At 41.8% G+C, this 24,114-nt stretch overlaps 1 protein-coding gene across 1 annotated transcript in view; it reads left to right on the top strand.

Annotated features, from left to right (window-relative positions):
- Positions 1–4,395: 4,395 nt before the first annotated feature.
- Positions 4,396–24,114, top strand: part of VPRBP (Vpr (HIV-1) binding protein) — a 46,357-nt gene continuing 26,638 nt past the window's right edge. Inside the window, 12 exon segments of the mRNA XM_009084735.1 lie at positions 4,396–4,515; positions 9,025–9,101; positions 9,356–9,429; positions 10,367–10,480; positions 12,413–12,550; positions 13,336–13,839; positions 14,988–15,089; positions 16,267–16,425; positions 18,856–19,035; positions 19,917–20,126; positions 21,224–21,393; positions 23,233–23,357. Coding sequence (XP_009082983.1) covers positions 4,406–4,515; positions 9,025–9,101; positions 9,356–9,429; positions 10,367–10,480; positions 12,413–12,550; positions 13,336–13,839; positions 14,988–15,089; positions 16,267–16,425; positions 18,856–19,035; positions 19,917–20,126; positions 21,224–21,393; positions 23,233–23,357 — 1,963 coding nt within the window. The 5' untranslated portion in view covers positions 4,396–4,405.

Here is a 24,114-nt window from a genome sequence, read left to right as displayed (position 1 = left end):
AGCTGTCAGCCGCTGCCCGCGGCTCCGAGCCCTGCGCTGCGCGGGCGCTCCCGCTGGCCGCGTGCGGAGGAGATGGTACCGAGACAGTGCTGGTTTATTACCTTGCTTTGTAGACACAGGAGTTCCTGTTTCTGTGCTTGTCCCGGCAGAGCAGCAACGGACCTGCACTTTTATGTTGTAAAAGCAGAAATGGCAGGAGAGTAGATAACCTTGTGGCTTTCTCTGGCTTTAAAATAGCCTAATTCTTAAAGTCGGTGAATTTTTAAACAATTAACTGAAGCAACATTGGGAATATGTTCAGTGGTAACAGCCAAGTTGTGTTGTGTTGAAGAGGGAAGTTTCGCAAACAGGAACTTCTTTCAGTGTATGACGCCAAACCACAGTCTTGTGCTGGGTATGTTGTGAGGATTTTGTTACTTTGTGCCATGTTTTTCTCCACAATCAACTCCAGTGTTGTCACTTCGTTGTGCTTCAGCATTAACTTCCACGTAGTTATTTTAGACTCAACAGGTTCGGGCAAACAGCTGTCAGGTATCTCATGTATGTAAAGAATGCTTGTGATGAGAGGGTGAACTTTATTTCTTGTTAAATTAAGGAATTACTTGTGTTAAAACATAAATAGGGAAGCATTTACACAAGTTCTTTACTGCTTGCTGTGCACTGAGGTGGATTCCAGCTTGTGAGTTAATTTCCCCTTGCAATGTTGCAGTATCACATTAGTCTCCCCTACATTGTGTCCTCAGCTATAGATCCTGTTTAGGAACAATGTAAAACTTGATTATTTAAGCTGGGTCGAAGTGTAGTTAGCAGAATTTGAGTTGTCTCTGTACATGTGGATGTATAAATCCTCTTGTAATATTTGTCCATGTGTTAATTTAAATACCTTTCTAAGACGTTGATTAAAATTGGGAGTTCTGGGGGGGTTGTTCTTTCCTGATTTTTGGTTTTGTTATGTGGCTCTTTCATTTTCCATTTAAATTGCTAAGATGTGGATTTGTTTCCCACATAACCAAATTGTTGTTTTTCAGACTTTCTTGATAGATTTATTTTCCCCGAGAGATTTCATACTTACAATGTGCATGATCTGTGTGATGTCAGTGTGTTCAGGACCTCCTAATCCTTTCCCTGAACACTAAATCAGTGAGTGGATGACCTGTGGTGGTGCAGCAGGTGGTGTGACACTCGTGTCAAAGGGTGGAGCTGAACTTCTCCAACTGTTCATGCACTAAGTTGAGGATTGTGGTTAGAGGTCAGTGGGACTTTACTCTTTTGCTGCTCAGAGGTGTCTCATTGAGGTGACTCCAGCACTAAGGTGTCTGAGGTTTCAAAAACATGTGAGCACATCAAAGAATCTGTGTCTGAATTGCTTCTTTAGGTTTCACTTTTCTGTCAGACTTTTACATCTAAGCCCAGAAGAGTGAAATGCTCACAAACCGTGTGCTGTGAACTGGAATGCTAAGTGGTGTTTAATATTAAAACAGTACCATGTGCACCAGTGTGCTGCAGCATGCAAGGGTGGGTTTTCTGTGGCAGTGGCCACAGTGATAGTTAAGGCTGTGACTATTTGTCTTTCAAAGTCAAATCCTTTGAGTTGAGTGTTTTATGTTTTGTTAATATCAGTTCTATTGATTCCCAGTGTATTTTGACAGTAGTGGTGTTTGGGGAAAAAATATTCCATTCCTTAGCTGGTTAAATACTGTAACTGACGTCTGTAGCATGCCATGATTTTCAAAACTTGTTAAAAAAGACTTCCAGACCCTACCGCTATTGATTTAAATCCACAATGGGATGGAGAGCTGCTCCCTTCTGCTGGCTCCTGAAGAGCAGGAGTTTGTTCAGCAGCTTGTCTGAGGGGAAGAGTGGAAGTCAGAGCTGCTCTCCCAGGCCTCTGGCTGGGAGTATGGACAGGTACAAGTCAGTGCATACCATTTTTGGTCTTGTCCTCACTGCAGAGTTCTCCACTTTGATTTGAGATGGAGTTCTTGAAAAAGAGCACAGTAGAAATTTCTGCAGTGCCATGTCCAACAGTCGCATTGATTTGAGTAAGTTGGTAGGGACAAGTCTATGGGATAGATGAGACACCTTTGTGAGACATTCACTTTCCCTGCTGTATACCTAGAGAAAAGCACTTTTGTGTTTTGGCTTTATTTCAGGAGAATAGTTGTGTGTTAGCACCAGTTACTTAGACTGATAATGTACTTTAATGAGGCAGTTACTCCAGGTTTTGGGGACTGCTGGGATTTTTCTGTTTTCACTTGATTGTGGTATAGCACAGGGTGTCCCAGAGGGCAGTTCCCATTGCCTTCCTGACTGGAACTTTGTTGACCTGTTGTGGGTGTTGCTGAACCTTTCTTATTTTCTAGCAGGAATAGTTAAGGGTTTTTAGAGGAAGAAAGACTGTTCTTCAGATTGCAGAAGAGCCTGCACAGGTGCTGTGCAAGCTCTGGGGTCACAGTGCCCTTTCTTCAGTATCCCTTGGGTACAGAATCAAGGTAGAGATGTCTGAAATGGTTGAATGCAGATACCATTACAGTACTTGTGTTCTGAGGCCCAGAGTGGATTTGTCTGAATGCTTATCTGTGATATTTAAAAGCTCTGAAGTGCTGCTGGCAAGTGGCATTCAGTTAATGAAAAAGGAAATGGAACTTTATGAGCTTGGAATAGTTTTCCCTATCAGAGGTATTTCAGGGAGTGTGTGTGTACAGTCTCACTATGTTTGTTGCCTGCATCTGGGTAGTGTTTCTTCCTAAGCAATTTATGCATTTGCATCAAATTTCCTGGAGTACTGAGATGAATGAATAATGAATGCCCTAGATAAAATCATAATTACTTGTCATTTAGAAAACATCATCTTTATACTTAGCTAGTTTTTGTTAGCATATAGTACTTATAGTACTTATCAAACTCATGTTCTTCAGACTGGATGTCTTGTAGTCACAGTTTTGTCTTTCCATAGTTAAGTGATCTTCATTTCTTGCCTCTCATTTAACCAACCAGTCACAACACATTAAATTCAAGAGCAGCTATGAGACAGAGGTAGAGCTGTAGGTTCTTCATTCCCTGAAGGTTTTAAAGCAATTGGAGGTGTCCAACACAGTTAAATATGGTGGTGTTTTTCAGAGGGAACTTGGGCTATAAATGCTTGTGTAATTTGTGTTGGCCTATGGCTCTCTCTAGTCTGTTAGTTGACTGATTCCTGGATATGTATTTCAGGAGTTGATGTGTATATCACTGTCTTAGACACATCTGTATTTAAGACTGGTTTGGAAAGTTCTTTCTCTGGGTCAGTTATGACAAATAGGTATTTAATGTCATGACAGATGGATATTGGCTGTGTCATGGCTGATGAAATGCTGGAAAGCATTGTGTGATTTGGGATGTGAAGGAATCTCTTTTGCTTTGATTTCTCACCCTCATCTCCAATACAAGGTCAATTTATAAATTAGGGTTGTGTATTCCTTCTTCCAGAAATTACAACTCTTCACAACAATCACTGTCAGATTGAAAACTAAGGGCACAGCAGTATTTTGAGACAGTTTAGACTGTTAATGTTTCTAGTAGTTTTTTATTGGATTGACAAAAACTGACTGGAAATTTAGAGACTTAAACAGAATCTACAGTGCTTGTTCTCTTCATTAAATGGTACCTCAGTAGTTCTGTAGGGGGATCTCACTTTTGAGGGTGGGAAGATAAATCTTCTGTCAGCCGCTGTGGTGCAAGTAAAGGCTGATAAACCTGAAGTAATTGCTCCGGTGCTTCCTCCTGTGATCATTCCTACGGGAGCCCCTGGCTGTTCCTGGAAGCCTCGAACAGGCTCTGGTCTTTCCCAAGCACCGCTGTTCGCGGGCTGTTCCCACTGTCTGCATCTGCTCCCTGCTGCCTCCTTGGCACTGTGGAGCTGAGATGTTTGTTGGCACTTTCCATGCCGTCTTGAGGTGTAAAACTGGAGTAATGACACTGATCATAATCTTCCTGCCCTGGCTTGGTTGGTTCTTGAGGAAATCTCCACAAAGGACTAACTCAGGTCTGCTCATGGAACTGAGGTAGAGCTTTTGCAAGGCTGAGCAGCGAACACTCCTGTGGTGAGGTGTGTGCACCTCCCATCCTGGTCAGGGCTGCAGTGCACCAGTCAGGACTTGTGTTCAGACTGTGTGCCTGTGCTTAATTCTTCGGGCAAAGGACCAAAAAGAAGCTTTCAGCTTTGGAAGCAATATTCTGTCACTTGAGCTTCTCACTCGTTGCTGAGTATTTATCTGCCTCTTTCAAATGATTTGGATTATTTCAATGAATATAGTGAAACAGTGAGGTTTCCTGCTCATTTTGTGCCTTTTTCTTCTTTTCTTTTTTTTTTTTTTTTTCTCCTTTTTTTTCCCCCCTGGTTGTTACCTGTGCCTTAGGCTAAGCCATGACTTCAGGATCTGGGCATGTGGACTCTAAGGCTGAGCTCACTACTTTGCTTGAGCAATGGGAGAAAGAACATGGCAGTGGGCAAGACATGGTCCCTCTTCTCACCAGGTAAGATCTATTAAGCAAATTCCTAAGTTGGAGTATCTGATGTTACTTGACAGCAGCTTTCACCAGGGTTTTGCTTGAGATTCTCACATACCTGATAATCTGTAATTAATTTTCTTGGTCTGGATATTGAACTGTAAGTGTGGTATTTAAATACAATTTTTTTGATAAGAATTTTTTTTTGCAGAGATCTCACACAGACTGTTTCTAAAACAAGAATTTAATTCTCTGAAATAATAGAAGTCAGGAGAATCATTAAATAGTTGAAGTAACTTTGGTGTCATCACCTGGAGCTTGTAAAATGTTGATCCAGATGAGAAGCTATGAGAAGAGTTATCAGAGTGGTGGTGTAAGGGCTTGATTAATTTTATTTAAACTGTATGTTGTTTGACTGGCATCGTATTGTATGTGTGAGGAGACTATTCCCTGGACCAGTAAATTATCTTTAGGAGCTGTGTAGGTAACACCATTAATTATCAGACATCATCTATTACAAGAGAAACATTTTGAATTACCAGTTGCATTTGTGGTTTCCCAAGCCAAGCTTCACTCAGGCAGATGAATAGTACTCTTGCTTTAACAGCAGATCGAATGAAGTTCCTCCCAGTTCCTCCTCACACCTCTGCTGGCAGAGCCAAGGCCTGTTAATGTGTGCAGAAGGACTGAACTGCTCTGTGCTTTGGGAGCAGCTCAGGTGTCTGTACTGCTCTGCTTTGCCTTGTTGGGTCAGACAAGTCACAGAGTCTGAGCTGGCACTGGCTGGAAGTAACAGGAATCTGGTGAAGCTTTGTTCAGATCTGTGCTGTGCCTCATCTGCTGGGCACAACTCTTTAGCTGTTCTTACTGTGACTTGAAAATAGCAGCACAAAAGAGAGAGACGAGCAGCAGAAAACCCATCCAAAAGACTTGAAAATTAGCATCTCTCTTGAAAATCGTGAGGCAAGTTTTGGTGTATCTTTGTATATTGTCTGAAACATATGTGCTATTTCAAGGCTATTTCTTGTAGGCCTAGGCAGCAGAAATTGACTGTATTCTATTTAGGCATTTGAATTAAGCATGTCTTTTCTTGTGTTTATCGCAGTTTGACACTTCTTGCTTCTCAGCTCCTTGAGCTCCCCACGTTTTTTATGCCCAGACAGGTCTGATAACTGTTGATTCTCAGGGTTTCTGTGCAGCACGCAGGGTGGTTGTGAATGGTGACAGCTTGAGTATTTTGGCTCTAGTGGAGATAGTATAGATTTATTTGAGATAGATAGCCATGGAATCTACTGTCTCTGACAAATTGGATTTACAGTGGTTCAGGTATCAATGAAAGCTGTGTGTCTCTTTGGAGGAGAGAGTTTTAGACACAGCAGAGGTTTAAAAGGATTTGCTAGTAGAGATGCTCCCAGGAATCCCCACCAACTGAAGCTTGTGTTGACCAGTGTCCTGAGGCAGAGGAATGCCCCTGTATATTGGTTTAGACTTAAGGCAGAGGAAACTATGGTCATACTTGTTGGTGAGTTATATTTTTGTACTTCCTTCTGCCTTCTGAGCTAAATGGAAGAAAACTTCCCTGTGTGGATGGGGGTCCCTTAAATGTGATGCCAAGGCAGCATGTGTGGGAGTGCAGTAGTGAGTGCTTCAACAGGAATAGGACAAGGACAGCAACAGTGATAGCAACAGTTACAGGCCACAGCTAAATTGTCACTTCCAAATAAGCTGGTTTTCTGGTTTTACATACTCTGGAGTGCTACAAGGTATGAACTGAGGAAATTGCTTGGAAAGCATGTCAGCAAGCAATAAATATTTTATAGACATGGTTTTCCAAAATACTGTAAATTGAAATGATCCTGCAAGAGCTTTAGTTCATACACTGGATGCCATGTTCAACCATTCAGGCAAATCCTGAGAGCCAGATCCTTCACTGCATCCCAGGAGCCTCTTTCATCAGGGGAATAAATCAGCAGTTTAACATCATAACTTCATCTCCACAAACCACCTACATTGTGGTATGGGATCCTAGAGCATCTTACACTGTTGCAAACTGCTGTAAAGGCCTAGCTTGGCCATTAATGCCAAGGGATGGCGTAGAGCAGGATTAGTTTGGCCGTGTTAGGCCATGGAGATCCCTGGGAGCCTTGTGAAACTGACATATTTGTGCCTCTTCCTTCCCTGCTCCCAGAGTGAGAGTTTGTGGCAAGTGAAAAAGAGAATCTGACTAACTTTCCACAGACAGTTGTAAAGAGGGAAAAAATGAGATAGAAGTAAGGGGAAAGAATCCGTGGCTCTTTGTGAGGCTTATATCTTGTCTGCAAACTCTGAAGGGACTAGAGAACCAATGTATTACCAAGTGAATGAAAGAAATCTCGAAACCTGAATAAAAGTTTTGTGTTTTGTGAATTGGCTGTGCTAAAGCCTTGTGTACCAGATGCCTATGTTGGAAGGCAGGAATGAGCTTTGTTAGTGATTTGACTCTCCTGTTGCTTCAATTGAGAATTGACAAAGCTGTTGATCTAGATAGATTCATCCAAGTCAGGTCACAAAATACCTTTGTATGTGTTAGTTAAAAAAAGGGTATTGTAAGCAAGCTTGAATATTTCCCCTCCCCTGGCGATATTCCACTTTAAAGAGGCAGTGCTTTTTTTTTTTCTTTATGTTGATCAAACAGTTGTGACAAATTGTCTCATAAAAAGCCCTAATTGGTGATTCATGTGCATTTCATCTGTCCTGTGATAATGTTGTTATCCTTGAAACCACTGGGAAGCTGGAGCTGGCTTGCTGTTTGGCTGCCTACCCAGACAGGATGCACTGGTGAAAGTGCTGTGCTCACTTTCCATGCTGCCTGTCTGTCCTTTCTGGCATGTAGCCAAAATGCTAATTATCACCTAAAAACACCTGACAAGTTGAAGGTGCTGCTTCCTACCTCTCCATTTGCCCCAGTTGTCTGGCAGCAGGTACCCCTCAAGCTATTAGTTCTCATGGAAAAGAAATGAGGAACTGGCAGTGGAGTATTTAAGTAACTTGCTGTTGCCAGGATTTCATGAAGCTCAAGCTGTGCCACCTATTATTAGCAAGGGACTCAATTTGCATCCCTTCACAATCAGGCTTACCAAAAGTAAATATTGGAACCCTCCAGGATCAACAGTTTGTTGAAGGATAATTGTCAGATCAGACAAGTAGGGAAGTTCTTTGCTCATTTCTGGTGAGCTAGTTTGCTGTTCCTACAATCTGGCAGGCATCATCCTCTGTCACCTTGGTAATCAATGTAGCTCAGAGGCAGGACTAAGTTTGGGTATGGCTCTAATTGTCCCTGGGAACGCAGGAGATTTTCTGGAAAGTAACAAGAATGGAGTAGAAGTTGGTGGCATTCTGTAACAGAAGTCTCCTGTGAAAGACAAATATTATTCCAGGGATTACTGCAGCCTTCCAGCAGTTTTCCCTCCCCTGTAATAAGCTCTGCATAGATGTCTGCCCTGAGTTAAGAGTTTGTTTTAAAATGCAGTGCTGCACAGAGACTCTGCACTCCATCCTGTACCTCGGTAGAGGGGAGGGATTTATACCAAGGAAATAAGATTTAATTTGCTAATGCTTTTTGAATTGAATTGAGTGCTCTGTATTTCACCTCAAACTGCATTGTAGCACTTCATGGAGAAAGACACTGGATAACTATGGAATTATTTATTGCTTGCCCATGAGATAATCTCCCTCTTTTTCCTTTTGTTAAAATAATAATAATAATAATTTATTCCCTTGCTGCTCATTCTAAATGAATTGGAGCATAAGATTTCTGTTTCTGCTGAGGCTACTTTTCAGTTTAGGGGAAGGTGTAGCTTCAAAGCAACTCTCAATATTTTATCTTTTTCATATGGAGAAGCATTTAGTGTATTTAGAAGGTCTATGAACAGGGAGCTGAATTTCTCCTTCTTACCTGTTGTGGTAGCTGACATATGCTAGGAAGTTGATAACTGAATAGAAATTACACAACACTTAAAAGTATTTAGTATTTAATAGTTATACGACATGATTGAAATGTAATACGCAAAATAACGAAATTCTGTGTACGTAGTTTGAGCAGCTGCTCCTGCACGGGCTGAAATCATAGGTCTAAAGTCACCTGTTCAGGACTTACTCTGCTGCAAAAGAAAGACACTGTGCTGGTGAGAAGTACTACTCAAGCCCTTTATTTACTCTAATTCTCTATAGTATGTGTTGTAGAACACCACCAGGACTCTTAACATGAGCAAATAAAACATGTTGGCCTCCCAGAGCGTCATTCTTGTACTTCTCTGAGGTGCTGATGTGAGTTCAGTGGGTTTTGGAGCACAGTGGGGGGATGAGATTGTAGAGACCATTCTCTTCTCTCCCCTCCTGTGTGGACAGTCTGAAATCCTCTGGTGACACTGAATGCTTTTGAGGTAAAAAGTGATGGGCTGTTTTAGAGTACTTTGTCAGATATGATACTGTGAGGAGTTGTGCACTTCGAGAAGTCTTAGTGTGATTTCTGTTCACTCGATGTCATTCCTTCTGCAGAATGTCTGAGCTGATTGAGAAGGAGACTGAGGAGTACCGCAAAGGGGACCCAGACCCATTTGATGACCGACACCCGGGTAAGATGTCCTGAGTAGTTTTGACAGCACTGTGTCCTAGTGGATACATATTAAATAATTCATATTTTAAGATTAAGCAATTTTTAGCCTGAATGTGCCAATCACTAGTCAAGGACTGATCCTGCTTTTGCACTAGAAGCTTGTGCTCTGTAGTGCTGACACTAGAGTATTCCACAGTCAGTTTGAAGAGAGCAGTTCAGTATTGATCTTGACATCCTGAGGTGGGTAGATGAGCCTTTCTCTCTCTCCTGCAGGTCGGGCGGACCCGGAGTGCATGCTGGGTCACCTGCTGAGGATACTTTTCAAGAATGATGACTTCATGAATGCGGTAGGTTTGCTCTGTCAGTTCTTGACATCACCTTATGGCTTTTGTTTCCTCTGCACTGGTTTACCTCAATGCTTGTTTAGTATTTATTTTAGTGGTGTCAGGACTCTCTGTTCCATAGCAGTGGATTTTAAGATGGGTTTAAGAGCAACTCATTTGCCACTATTAAAGTGGCTCAAGGAAAGGGAGAGTCATGAGCTGTTGGAATATGTGTAGTTACAATGGAATTAGTTCTTTTCAAGGTTTATCATTATGTAGCTCCTCTATGCAAGTACAAAAGCATTATTTCTGTCTGTAATGGAAATACCACTAATTCCAGTGCCTTGTCTCTGGGTAATTTGAAATGCTGGGCTGCCTATGGGAGCAGAAGAGGACATCAGCTGTAGAAGACTGAGGCAAAGAATTAAGGGACAAGAATCAATCTGGCTTTCCTCCTGAATTGCTATACTCTAACATGACTTAATAGCCAGAATTTTGGTTTACCCTTGCATTCCTGGAAGTACCTGTATCAGCACACATTGCTGCAAGGATTCTGACAGGTTGCTTGCATGTAGCTCTCTGCCTTAAACTGCAGGTGATAAGCAAACATAAGTGCAATGAAAAATGTGCAGTTTCTTATGTTAATTTCTTAGCTATTATCTTTTCATGTTTACACCATTATTGTTACACTGTTGTTTCAAGGCATTTGTCTTTAAAAATCAGTTCAAGATAGATAGTCAGTGAACAGCAGACTAGAGACTCTCTGATTGCTTCTTTGAGAAGTAATTTCAACTTCTGGGGCACTGAGGGAGCAGGTTAAAGGCTGGTCCTGAGGTCCAGGGCTTACACACTAGTAATTATAACTTTATCATTTTGCTGCTATGGGAGCTGTAAGGCTTTCACTGCTCTGGTTTTGGTCAGAGTTGAATTTCAAACCAGTGTTCTTCCTGATCCTCTCCAGCTAGTGAATGCTTATGTGATGACAAGCAGAGAGCCTCCATTAAACACTGCTGCCTGTCGCCTTCTTCTGGACATCATGCCAGGACTGGAAACAGCTGTTGTCTTCCAGGAAAAGGTATCACCTGTACTAAGACTTGGTTTTAAAGCTTGCTCTGTTATGTACTCCAACGTTTCTTCCTAAAGGAGAAACCAGGGAGAAACCATATTGAAATCCTGTCTCTGGGAGATTAATCTATTCAGTCTTACTATTGGTTTGGGGCTTTTTGATCTTGGCTTAGTTCAGTTAATCAAACCTTGGGTATTCACAGCTTTTTAAGGGATAACATGTCCAATTCAAACAGAGGAGCTGGGATGTAGTGTAATGCTTTGGGAAGTGTTGTAATTTGAATTGTTACTCTATAGGCCTGTGTGTGGAGCAGGCTGTATAGAACATGTAAGACTTGCTGTAAAAGTCTTGCCCCGTAATCCGCAGCTCCAGCAGAATGATAGCGTTGCTAGAGTTAAGTGATAAGCAAGTCACACTTTAACTAAGCAGTCTAAAATCCACATGCTTTGTGGGGATTATCTGGAGCTGTGACAGACAGCTGAATCAGACTTCTGCATGTTGACAAATGGATGGTTCTGAAGGAACACACAGGGACTTGAAAGTGAGGAGAAAATCAGTTTCACTACTGAGCCACAGTAAACTCATCTGTAAAAATTAATGTAGTGTTTTTCTGAAGTTTGAAGTTCTAAATTAATTTCTTGACTATTGGAAATATGGATATGAACACTGAAGTGTGATAAAGGAAAAGAATAATGTGCTCCTTTTGTGAATGATTGAATTTAATATGTGATCTTTGTGATCTGTCCAGAAGCTAAGGCTGGGAGACTTTGACCCAAAACAATTTAAAAGCAAAGCAATATTTCCCCATTTGTGGAGGATTTAGCTTTTTCCCGAGACTAAAGCTCTCTGTAAGGTGAAATTAAATGAAGTTTTAAACTTAAGTACTATTATTCTTTTGACCTGAGAACATCTAGAGCTCTATTCTGGCACTTTGGGCTCCTGTATGTCAGGAAGTTCATAGTTCCCTTGGCAGAGGGGCTGTTCTGGTCACAGAGGCCCTCTAGTGACCCCGGGGTTTCACATCTCATCAGTTAGACTTGTTTTTTTTAATGACATATGAACATTCAAATAGTAATACAGCAGTCTTTAAATGTATGACAGGCAACTCTAAAAATCTCTGAGGGTTCCCATTGACATGTGTCTGTTCGTTATTACTTTTCACTGATCTTTTATCATATTCTACTTATCATTCAAGGTTCCTGTCATAATAATGCTGTGTTGTCATTTGATGTTTCAAAATAAAATAGTGATTTGGAGGAAGAAATTTAATCTTTAATTCTAAGCCATTGTCTTTTTAATTGACTGTTTTAAATTTTTAAATGATGCTTATCAACCTCTGTAGGAAAAGTTGTCTGGCAGGCTGTGTTCAAACACTGCTGGTTTTTACTATTAAAAATATGAACCATATTTAACATTAGGGTTTTTGTATAGATGGATTGGTGCACTTGCATGCATTTTCCTCTTCTCCAGGTGTTGTGAATTTCTGACTGTGTTGAGAATTGGGGTTTTGGTTGGTGCAGGTGCATAGTCATTAGTCTTGAGTTCCTCTGGCACCAGGTATCTTGCTTAAGTGACTTTTCAATTTAGCCCTAGTAAGCTTTTAATGAAATAGAAGAAATTTATCCAAGTTCCCATCTACTTGATGTAGAATTTCTTTGAAATCTGCTGAGTTGCTGGAGATTTATATTAGTGAAACCGACAGGAGCTTTGGGCTAATCAGTTCATACTTGTAGTGTTTTGCTGCTTCCTAGGAAATGCCTTGTCTGACCACTTCAGAATATTTTTACAGGTGTGCAAATGTGAATATCTGATGCCTGGGAATAGTTTTATGCGGCTTAAAGGATTAGATTTAGGGTGGGTTTTTTTTTTTCAGATACTTTTGTTACATGATGACAGAGAAGTTAAACTGTTGGAACTGCTTTCTTATCTCCTGCATTCCAGGAAGGCATAGTTGAAAACCTCTTTAAGTGGGCGCGAGAGGCTGACCAGCCACTGAGGACATATGCGACTGGGCTGTTGGGAGGAGCTATGGAAAACCAGGACATTGCTGCTAATTACAGGGATGAGAACTCACAACTGGTAATGAGCATTTTCATTTTTAGAGGGCAGAGACTTTAACTTTTATTAAATTTACATTTATGAGGAGTTCACATTCATGAGTTAATATGTGGGTCTTACATTGTTTCCATCCTTTCCTGATTGTGTCTTCTGAGACTGGGACATGGGGCCTCATTATTCTGTTAGACCAGTTGTGGTAAAGTTGCCAGTGGAAACCGAAGAAGGCAAATACTTGACTTTTTAATGAGACTCACTCATAGTTTCCTTATAGAAAAATTTTCAGCAGCTTTGCATCCGTAACTGTTGCATGTTGTGATTTACTCACGAGATGGTGAAAGTGAAGGGTAAGTCAACATGGAGACAACCACAATAAAATTGTGATGACTAATACGGAATTGCATTAACTTCCTTTCTCAACTTGAAAGTAAAAGCATGACCTCTGGTTTTGTGGAACTGCAGTTTACCAAAGCTACTGTTTCCAAAGGGAATGTTGCCTTTGTTCCAGGCTAGGCAGAGATGATGGAAGGATGCTGTAAGTTGATATGTGGTTCTGTTAGCATCTATGTAGCTCATCTGCTCTCACACAGGAGACTAGGCACTGATGTTTTAGAATGAAAGTAGCAAAAAGGACTGGAGTTCTTACTCACTTTGAAACCACTGTTTCTCTGGGTGAATGTACACCACAGCATACCTGACAGTTTATGCTCTGGAGTGGGTTAGATGATGATAGCAAAAAATGTAGCTGAGAAGAGTTGCATGATCAAAGCAAGAAGCATGTTCCCATGTGTGCTGCTTTTGTGATACAGGTGGCTCTGGTGCTTCGTCGGCTACGAGAGTTACAGGTCACTGAAATGACTACAAAACAAGAGAACAAGCGTCCCAGCCCTCGGAAAGTGCCATCGGATCCTCTGCTGCCTCTTGATGAAGAGGCTGTGGATATGGATTATGGGGAGATGGCAGTTGATGGAGAGCAAGAGGAAGTTTCTGGTGATATGGAGATCTCCTTTCATCTTGATTCAAGTCACAAGACCAGTAGCAGAGTAAACTCTGCTACAAAGCTAGATGATGGGGGACTGAGAAAAGGCAAATCAGGGAAGCAGCACGAGAGAGACGGATTCCGCAAGGCCAAGCAGAAGCTGGGCTTCAACACCTCGGAACCAGAGCGCATGTTCGTGGAACTGTCCAATAGTAGCTGGTCAGAGATGTCCCCCTGGGTGATTGGCACTAATTATACACTTTACCCCTTGACTCCTGCCATAGAGCAGAGGCTGATTCTTCAATACCTGACTCCCTTAGGGGAGTACCAAGAGGTGAGTATGTGAAGGTGGCAGGAGCACTTTGTGCTCTGATTCTCCTGACAGAGTTGGGTGGTGTTGTGGGGAAAGATTTGCAGAACTGTTAAATTGCTCTCTGGTGTTTCCTGGTATGATTAGGATCAGTTACCTTTCCTGAGTGATTGACTTTCAAATTGATGAAGTCATTAGTTTGAGTATTACTTCGTAGGTAATACTCAAACCTGAACCTAGCAGGTGTGTGGTCCATTAGTTGGAGCATGGCACTAGGAATTGTATTTCTGGTTTCTGTTAAGTTTGATGGTTGTTTACATGACACAGGGCAAGTCACTGTGTTTGAAATGCAGGCATTTCTCCTGTTACCTGTGGGGCATGTGATGGACTCCTGCAGTTAAAAGTCTGAGGAAATTATGAACTTGAATTTCTAAACAAAGTGGTTTGTGTAACCTCTGCAGTCGTTCTGATGAGAAATGGCAGAGCCAGTGTTATGCAGATACTTTTGAGAGCTGATGTTACTTACATGAACAAAGAACTGTGGCAGTGTCGGATTTTATGGAGTGCGTTTCCATTTTTTTCTTTTCGGGGTGGTTTAGCTTAATTTGTAACAGTATAAAGCAACACAGTTTTGCTTTGTGATATGTTATGTGTGTGCACATGTGTGCATTGCTTCTGTGAGAGCCAGAGAAACCATTATCCCCTTAACACCATGCATGCTATCTGGATTGCTCCATAATGCCCGCAATAATAGGATATAAAAATAGGAATTAATAGCATAAGGCTGTTACAAAGAATTATGCAAGGGGTTTTGGTTTGTTGCCCTGCTCTCCTGTTTTGTCTATTCAGTTGTTGGGTAGTTGTCTTTGCACAGATGGAAGGTGGAACTTCTCTCCAGGGTGGTATCTGTGTGGACTTCCATAGCCGCACTTGAAGGAGAGTCTTAAGATCTCCGTGTGGCAGCTGCCATGCACCTTGCTGCAGTCAGCAGATGTATTACAAGAGGTCTGTTAACCTTTATTGCTTCCTATGGATGGAGCTGGTTACCACTGACCTCTCACAACAGGTATCTGCTACTAGGGGGAAATCGGGGGTTTGAGAGAGTATAAACCAACACAGAGCTTGTATTTCCCATGAAACATTCAGCTAGTCTCCCATTTTTGTTTCCTCAGCTACTCCCCATCTTTATGCAACTGGGATCAAGGGAGCTGATGATGTACTACATCGATTTGAAGCGAACCAACGATGTGCTGCTCACTTTTGAAGCCCTTAAGGTAAATTACTTTCATAATGTGTAAAATGTACCATGGACATTGTTAGAGCATTGAATATATATGTGCTCCATGTGCTAACCTTCTTTAGGCCTGTGTCTTGCACCATTCCCTGAGATTGGAATAGGCTTTCTCTCAACTTGAATGCATTGCAATCTTGTTTTTATAACTCTGAAGTGTTTGAAATGAAAAAACAGGAAAGGGGGGTGGTGGGATAAAAAGATCTGAATTGTGCCAGAAGTGCCAGTAATTTCACCTGCCTTCTGCCTATCTGAAAAGGATAAAACTTTGTGTGAAGTGCTTGTGTTCCTGCTGTCCTTAGATGGCATTCTTGAGTTGTTCCTTTGACTGCCATCCCAAGGGGCATTTGTGAGGGGTAAGAAGCATAAGTGTCTTACTCCCAGAAGGTCCAGCATGACCTCTCTGAGCTTAGTGTCTGAAATACAGTAGTTTTGTGTGAGTAGCCTTTAAGGTTACCTCTCCAAGATAAAAAACCACACAAAATCACCTGATTCAAGTCAAACCTGCAGTGCAGCAGCACAAGTTAAACTTTTCTGTGCATTCTTTCACTCTTTCACAGTAACTTCTCTGCCTCTGATCCTCCAGTGTCATCTTCCTCTCTGCATCTTTGTCATTTGTCTGGGAATTTATTTCCAAGGAGCAGAGAGTTCCTATAAAAGCTGTAGATTACCTCAATTGGGAGTGAAGTGAGGTTTACAGTGTTTCCTCTTAAGGTAATGGTAATGCAGAAGAGCAGTGTGCAGTACACTTCAGTGCAGCTGCAGACATCTGTTTAATTGCCTTTACACTTCTTTTTGTAAAATTCTTCTTGTCAGCAATATAAACAAAGTGTGAATGGAAATGTAGATAGTTCTTTGTGGTAATAGAAAGTGAGTGAATTTGAAAAGAATAGGAGGACCTTAAGGTGGCCTGTTGGGTAATTTCTGAGTTATTCTGCACTTCCTGTTTCTTTTGCAAGATATGTAAAACAAAGTGCATTTTTTTTCATTTGTCCTTGGGATAAATACTACATTCTGGGTTCAATATAATGGGAGGAGGAAATGAGGTGGACTAAGCATGGAATGTTTGCTTTCTGTGACATCTGTTTTTCTCTGGGATGGGGATGGAATTGATGACAGCTTGAGGAATTCCAGTCTAATCTGCTTTTATGCTTCCTTAGCATTTGGCATCATTGCTGCTGCACAACAAGTTTGCAACGGAGTTTGTTGCTCATGGAGGAGTGCAAAAGCTGCTGGAGATTCCTCGTCCTTCCATGGCAGCCACAGGGGTGTCCATGTGCTTGTATTACTTGTCATACAATCAAGATGCCATGGAGAGGGTAAGAGTTGTTTTTGTCCTGTAACTGCAGTGGTTCCTAGTTATCCTTTCTTAGTGTTTCTACCTGTGTTCAAATAGTGAATAAACACCTAAGCTAAAAAGCAAATTTATACAGATGGTTTTGGTATGTACAGAGGCACGAGGAGGTATGTGAACAATAGTGATTTGAGTGTTTTGTTTCAAGGGTGTGGATTTCATTTCCTAGGGAATTAACTGAAGACCTTGTGAGCATTTTCTCAATACTTTCATCACCCTTCTCATCCTATTATTCCCTCTTTCCTTCCAAAAAATACCCAACAAAAATCTCGTCCATTCTCATTTGTCTGTCTTTTCCTGTGTGTTCCAATAGCTTCCCATACCTGAGATTGGTTTTTTTCCGTGCACACTCCCAGTGCAGACAGTTTCAGTGTTACACAGTGCCTCAGTCAGATTCCAGACAGCAGCACAACTTCTGATGGTGTTAGAGTGCAGCAGGACCCCATGCAGGTCTGCTCTGCCTTGGTCAGAAAACCAAATTAAATGACACTATAGGTTCTCTGTGACCTCATCTTATAAATCTTAAAACAGCTGATAATGATGGTAAAGTTTCTCACCTCATATTTTAATATAGAAAAAAATTATTAAAAGCAATCCTCCTGTGAGTTGAGTAGTGTCTGTCCAGCAAGCCCCCTTTTCTGAGGGTTCAATACAGCAGTCCTCCCTTAAGCTTCACTTTCCCAGGTGCTTTGAAGAAGTTTTTTTTCTACTGACAGCAACACTTGTGTGCTGAGCCTGATCTGTGAACTGATCCAGTTTATTCTGAAGTTGCTACCATGCCAAGAAGTAAAGAAAAAAAGATGAACTTTCAGCTTGTGAGCATTTAGTTGTGGCCTTTGGGAGCTCCTGCTCTAGGAGTCATTCAAAGCAACTGCAAAGTTGTAACCTTATCCCTTCAATTCTGCTCTGTTTTGGATGATGGCTTTGGATTCCTGGCCTGTTCCTGAGATTTTTCTATTTTCAGCTGAAAATAGAAGCTGTTAAACTAGTAACTGTGGATTTCTGCTTATTCTTTCTAGTTTTTGATGCTGTCTCGATGTGTGCTGTGATTCAACATGCTTATGACTCCTGAGCATGCAAAGATGGACTGGTAGTGGTTGTTTAAGGCTGTATCTGTATCTGCTGGCATTTGTGTTCTGCAGGTGTTTGTATGAGTGAGTTCTGAACCCTTCTGGTAATCAAGGTTGATCAGGGCTGTCTGTGCCCTCTCCCTTATAAGGACAAAGGTGGAAAAGGAATAATGTTTCCTTAGCTTCTTTTTGCCCAGTATGTCAGAAAGATGGACCCAGACTGCATGTGACCTGCTTTGGTCTCTGAACATCATAACGAGAAAGCTCTCTACACTCTTTTTTCCTTCTCTGTTGTTCTTATCTCTGGTTCTACTTGCATGGCTGTTCCAAAGGAACATCAAAAGCTATGGCAGGGTGCTACACGAGGGTTCCTTTAGCGTGACATCCTCAGCCTGTGTCATAGAACCATGCAGCTGTTTCAGAGCGACATTGTATCTTCACATAAGGCTGTACCTGCTCTCTGTACAGTCTGAGCAGGATTCTGTGATACATTTTGGATCTCAGAGGAAGCTAGTTTCAAAGGGCAGTCCCTTGTCACAAAGTCCATGCCAAGCATGGACTCAGGTCTCAAGCTGTATTCTCTGAGCATGTCCAGTACCAACAGAGAAGAGATGGAAAAGTGCAAACTTGGCATATAGCACAGAACTGGTGCCAACACTTCAGATCTGTGCTGCTCCTCCTGGCACTGACCCTAGCAGAGGGTTCCAAGTTCCTCATCATCAGAAGCTAACAGGCATATGCAAAAGTGCAGTTTTGAGCACATGGTCTGCACATCTCAGAGGCAGGGTCTGAGAACAGGAAAAGACCAGCTCAGTTGTCCTTTTCCGGACAAAGTCAGGCATTAGACTTGCATTCGATGGTCCTTGCAATTCTCTGAGGCTGCAGTGCTGCCTGAGGTTGCTAGGGCCTCAATATAGCTTTTGGTACTGTTACACTGAGAGGAATATTTCTTTCTTCAGTGGAAGCTTCTCTTATTTCTCTGCCTCTAGCAAATCATTCTTTGGATAGCTTGAAAAGGTATGGAGAAGGATTCTCTGGAATTATACTGCACTAAGGCTTCTGTATTTACTGTGTTTAGCTTTGGGAATGGACCAAATGCTAGTCCTAGATTGCCAAATCAGCCTTTGTTAGTCTCTCAGGGTTTGGTTATTTTTGACTGGACTGGTAATGGGACTTTTTATTTCATGTCTCTTATGCCCCAAGTCAAGCTGGGAATGACTGATATTTGTCCTGTTTGCTTCTCAAAGAGCCCTCATTCTCCTTGGACAAATTCTCTTCAGCAGTCTGTCTGAAGTCCTTCTCAAGAATGTTCTTTTGCTTTGTAGGTATGCATGCACCCCCACAATGTGCTTTCAGATGTAGTGAACTACACCTTATGGCTGATGGAGTGCTCCCATGCCTCGGGCTGTTGCCATGCTACCATGTTCTTCTCCATTTGCTTCTCCTTCCGTGCTGTCTTGGAGCTCTTTGACAGGCACGACGGTCTCCGACGCCTGGTTAACCTGGTAAGGCTGTGGGGTTTTGTAGGGAACATGGTTTTAGTGTCAGGTTTTGCACCTTTTGCAGTGCAGCTGTGGAGAGTTCTGTTGTTTTGTTCAGTTTTGCTTGGGATTTTTCCTCTTCAGTTCCCAAGAGATGGACAGGTGCGATGAGAGAGAGATTTCTAAGTGACATGTGTGTGAATCCCTTTATATTCATTATTTTTATTATGATTATTGTCTAGAAAATTGCTGCCCTTTGAGAGCTGTTTGGTGTGACTGCTAGGTTAAGCAGTACTTACTCAAAAGTACTTACTCAAACAGTGGTGCCTTAGTGACAGTCCAAATGTTCCTCAGCATTCCATACACATATGCAGTATTGCTATGCTTCCTTTTGGATGTGAATGAATCCAGCCTTGCTCCAGGAGAGGTACAACTCTGTGTGTGCTGTAGTAACCATGGTACCTTAGGAGCACAAAATTATCCTGTTTACATACCAAAGCTGGAATGTCTGCAGGGTGTTGCTGTGCTCCTGCTACCTTGGGTTGTGTTTCTCAGGAACATCAGCACTGCAGGGTGTAAACACATGCTTTTGTGCCATAATAGTGCCTAATATTCCTGGACACAGCACTGCCTCCAGACCCATACTGATGTAAGTTTTGGGTTTCTCTCTTCATGAGGAGTGAAGGAGGGGGAACAGTTCATTTTAGACTCAGTATTTACCCACACAGATACCCTTTTCTGTTCAGACAGCCTTTGTCAGCTCTCAGTGTGCTTGTATGGCCTGTGCAGCAAAGTCAGTGTGTTTGGGCTTAGTACAAGTGCAGCTGAGAGTTGTAGTTGGTTTCTTTTGGCACTGAAGAGTGAACTGAGGAAACTTTTCCCCCCCACCCAACCTCTTTCTGAAGATAAGCACTCTGGAGATATTAAACCTGGAAGACCAAGGAGCCCTCCTGAGCGATGATGAGATATTTGCCAGTCGCCAGACTGGGAAACACACCTGCATGGCCTTGCGCAGGTACTTTGAGGCTCACCTTGCCATCAAACTGGAGCAGGTGAAGCAGTCGCTGCAGCGCACCGAGGGTGGGGTTCTGGTCCATCCACAGCCTCCCTACAAGGTGAGTGGCATGTTGCAAGCTTTTAACATGGTCCTTGCATTTTTCAAGCAAATCCAATGCAGACATGTGTGGATGTCCTCTGAAGCCAATGGAATGGCTAGGCAGTGTGTGGTTTATAGGGTTAGGGATTGCTTTATTTGTACTTTTTTCCTGTCTTGTGGAATGACGCTGCAGTAGGAAAATGCAGAACAGCCCTTGAGGTTCATCTGAATGACATTTGATTAAGGTTCCTGCTCATTTGCTGTGGTTCCCTTTCCATCTCAGAAACTTCAAGGCAGGTTATTTTTGATATTTTTTGGAGTTTTCTAAGCTTTGAAACTCTGAAAGGACAAAATCTGTGTGTGTGGAGAGGTGCATAATGTTGAAAAACTTGGAAATATGTTTGATAATGATAACTGAAATGTGTCTTTTGGACACCATAGTTTTTGGAAGTTACTTAGGAGATCCTGGTGTTGCCTTGATTTGTTTTTTTCCTGATTTCTCCCTATAAAGGGTTTTTGGATTTTTTTTCACCTGTGGTTTCTGGTATAATTTATGATGGTTTTCTAGAAGAACTGAAATAAGAAAATATAAGTGTGTGTTTCTGCAAAAATCACTCATTTTCAGTAACTGAAGAAATGTGTGTAAGCTTCTTGTGTAATGAAAAAAACTATTGAAAGGCAAGCTTGTTGGGAATTTCCTTTTTTTCTTCAGTATGTTTTGTAGTCTGAACTTAGAAACTGTAACTGAATATTTTTAGCAACCTTTTTCAACACTTAAGCAGAAATGTATTTTGAATGACAGTGTAGTAACTACTAGATTAGTATCTTAAAAGCAGAGTAGAATTTTAATTTAATGTAACTTTTCTTAAATTGGCCTAAGCTTTCTAAGACTGTAAAGAAACTTAAAGGATATTATCCTTAAGCTTATTATTGTATACTATAGTGACACTTGTATTCTTTTATAAGTGAGGAATGAAACAGAAAGTAAATACTTAATCTGCAAAAAACAGTGGTAGTCTAATCTTATAGAGGCAGTTCTCAGTTAAATCCCAGCAGTGGGGGATTTGATGTGCAGGTTTGTAAGCCTTGTGGTCTGTTGCTGTCCCTTTCCTGCAGGCTTGCTCCTATACTCATGAGCAGATTGTGGAGATGATGGAGTTCCTGATTGAGTATGGCCCAGCACAGCTCTACTGGGAGCCAGCAGAGGTTTTTCTCAAGTTGTCTTGTGTCCAGCTCATGCTTCAGCTCATTTCAATAGCCTGCAACTGGAAGACATACTATGCAAGGTGAGCTGTTTGCTGTAGTGCTGTATGTGAGTGCAGCAAATTGTGACTCTTGGGTGGGACATTACATTTCTGGATTTCCTACCCCAATAGCATTTAAAACAGGCACATACTTGTTAGTGCTTGTGCTGTGACTACGTGTGCTTATGAAAGTTAAGGCCATAGAAAGCAGGACTAAAATTTTGAGGCACAAAAAAACTTTGAGGTAGAGAGAGGGATGTCAAGAGATTTCTGAAGAGCAAAAATGCCTCAGCCCTTTGATTTCTGAGAAAGCAGCATCATAATAGTGCTTAATCACAGTTCTGGGCCACTTCTATCGCTTCAAAATTTGTTTGCCTTTTTATTAGAGAGAGGTCTTGATTTCACCCTCAACTTACAACATTTTCTAGCCTTGATTTCACTCTCAACTTGCAACATTTTCTAGCCTATCTTAATCCTGGAATGCGGTGGGGTGTCTGTTTGTATGCAGTAGGTTTAGTTGTCTCTAGAGAAGTCACTGTGTATCAACAACAGTTGATTTGTTGGTACTTGAAGTTTACTGAGCCAGATATAACCGTACAAAGAAGTTGTGTGAATATGCAACAGCTGGTATTGGAGAGAGGAAAGAGGCTGAATATTATGTGCATTGCTCAGGTTCCTGTCCCTAGATGATGCACCTCAGCTGTTAATCCTCTCTACTAACGTGAAGTTTACCTCACACTTACCTTATCTTTACATTCCTCCCTCGTCTTGGTCACAGGCAAACTGTGGGGACACCGTGATGTTGTTACCTTTCTGTGGCATCTGTTACCCCCACCTTCTTACCCCCAAAAAGTCTGCAGCATCCTTCCTGTTACAAAAGACAGGGAACTGCCACCAGGCTCTGATAGAATACTGTTAGGATCCTGTCCCCAGTTCAGGAGGAAGATGGGTGCAAAGTTGCAGCCTCTGTCTATCCTAATGACCACTTGCTCCCCAGAGTGAAGCTTAGTCGTTTCTAGGATATGCTCATTGGTGACTCACTGTCTCCTGTACCTAGTTGTCATCAGCAGTATTCTTATCACCAGGACTACCTCCTCCTTATTTTGGCTGCCTACAGGAGTTGCTTGCCTAACTTAGCTTGAAAGCCTTTGAAATCTGTTTTGTTTCTGCAATTCCTGCTCCCCCACCTTCACCCCTTCTCTCTCTCAGGTTTCACTCTCCTGGGTAGTTTCTGTTCTCCTGTTTCTTACCTTCTATAGCTGGTTCCTAATTGCTACCTGAGTTAACTCCTACCTTTCCAAACAGCTTGCAGGCCTTCCCCCCCCCTTTTCTTCCATTGTTCTGCTCTTCTGCCTCTTGCTGAACAGCTCTTTTCATCTTCCTCACTCCTCTGTCTCTCTTAAACTGGAGCCTAAGTTGGTGCCTTTTTCCCTATCACAGTTGTCTGTTTCACTGCTAAACAGTTTTGACTTCAGAAAAACCTCCTTTCTAGTTGACTGGTGACAGTATTTTTGACAGTAGTGTTTCCCAACTAAGATGTAGAGTTAGATTAGATTTAAAAGTTTATTTATAACATTTTTGTGGATAAGTCTTAACACTCTTATTCTTATAAATACAAAATGAGTGTTTTTAGGAGCCTGTAGGCAGTGCGTGGTAAATGCTGGCAGACTGCAGGCAGTGGTGTGCATGTGAGCCCTGCCTTCTGTGGGGACCAGCCCTTTCAGAGTGGAACATTCTAAAGTCAAAAGGCACCATCAAATACAGCAGACGTTACTGGCTTAATTTCATTCATTGGAGCAGAGTAGATCGAATACTGTTTTATGTTACTGAAACAGCTCTGTGCATACACCTTTATGAAGTTCTTCTGTGGTTGTCTTCCAGGAACGACACCGTACGGTATGCTTTGGATGTACTGGCCATCTTGACTGTGGTTCCTAAAATCCAGTTGCAACTGGCAGAACCTGTGGATGTGTTAGATGAAGCTGGATCTACTGTTTCCACTGTGGGTAAGCTGGCTGAATATTGTCCTGATGACTTAGAGATTTATCAGTTGTCTTCTGCTACAAGGATTTTAGCTGACTGTTTCTCACCTACAGTGAGACAAGGGTTAAACTAATTCATGTATTCAGAGTTACTGTCAAGGATGCAAATAAATGGGAGAGTGGACTGTGGTTAAAATTGTGTCATGATTAGCACGGTGCTTGGGTTACAAATTTGGAGGCAGGTCTTTCTGTTGCGCTTGTTTTCAAGAGCACATTAAATACAGGTGGAGGCAAATATACTTTTGTAATGGGACTATTAGGTCTCCTTAGCTTCCCAGAATTTTAGGTCTCCTGCGGATATGGCATCTGAGAGTAAGGGAGAGGAACAATTATTGCTGTGTGAGTTATGCTCTAACTGGCTACCTGCAAGTTCAGCATGCAAATGAGAGAAATGTGCCTGGATCAGATCCAAGGCTTACGCATTAACTGGGGCCTGACTTTGTTTTTTAAGAAAAGAAAAAGGCAGGCAGAGTACTGGGTACAGGGAAAAGACAATTTCTTTTGCACAAAACTTTTCTGTATATGAAACACCAATTCTGTGAGGGTTTTGATACTCTGAAGCAGACCAAAAAACAAACCCAAATTTTCATTTTTGCCTGACTCTTCTGAAAGTTCTGATATGATATATTTTCCTCCCTTGATAACATGGTCCCTTTCCTTCCTCTGTTCTTTGTTAGTGTTTAAACAAGAAAGTTGCTCTCTGCAGTAAGAATCAGAGCAT

This window comes from Acanthisitta chloris, unplaced genomic scaffold (genome assembly GCF_000695815.1).
Source record: "Acanthisitta chloris isolate BGI_N310 unplaced genomic scaffold, ASM69581v1 scaffold27320, whole genome shotgun sequence".
Classification (NCBI taxonomy): domain Eukaryota; kingdom Metazoa; phylum Chordata; class Aves; order Passeriformes; family Acanthisittidae; genus Acanthisitta; species Acanthisitta chloris.
Note: the sequence above shows the minus strand (reverse complement) of the source record. Positions and strands in the feature narration are given on the sequence as shown.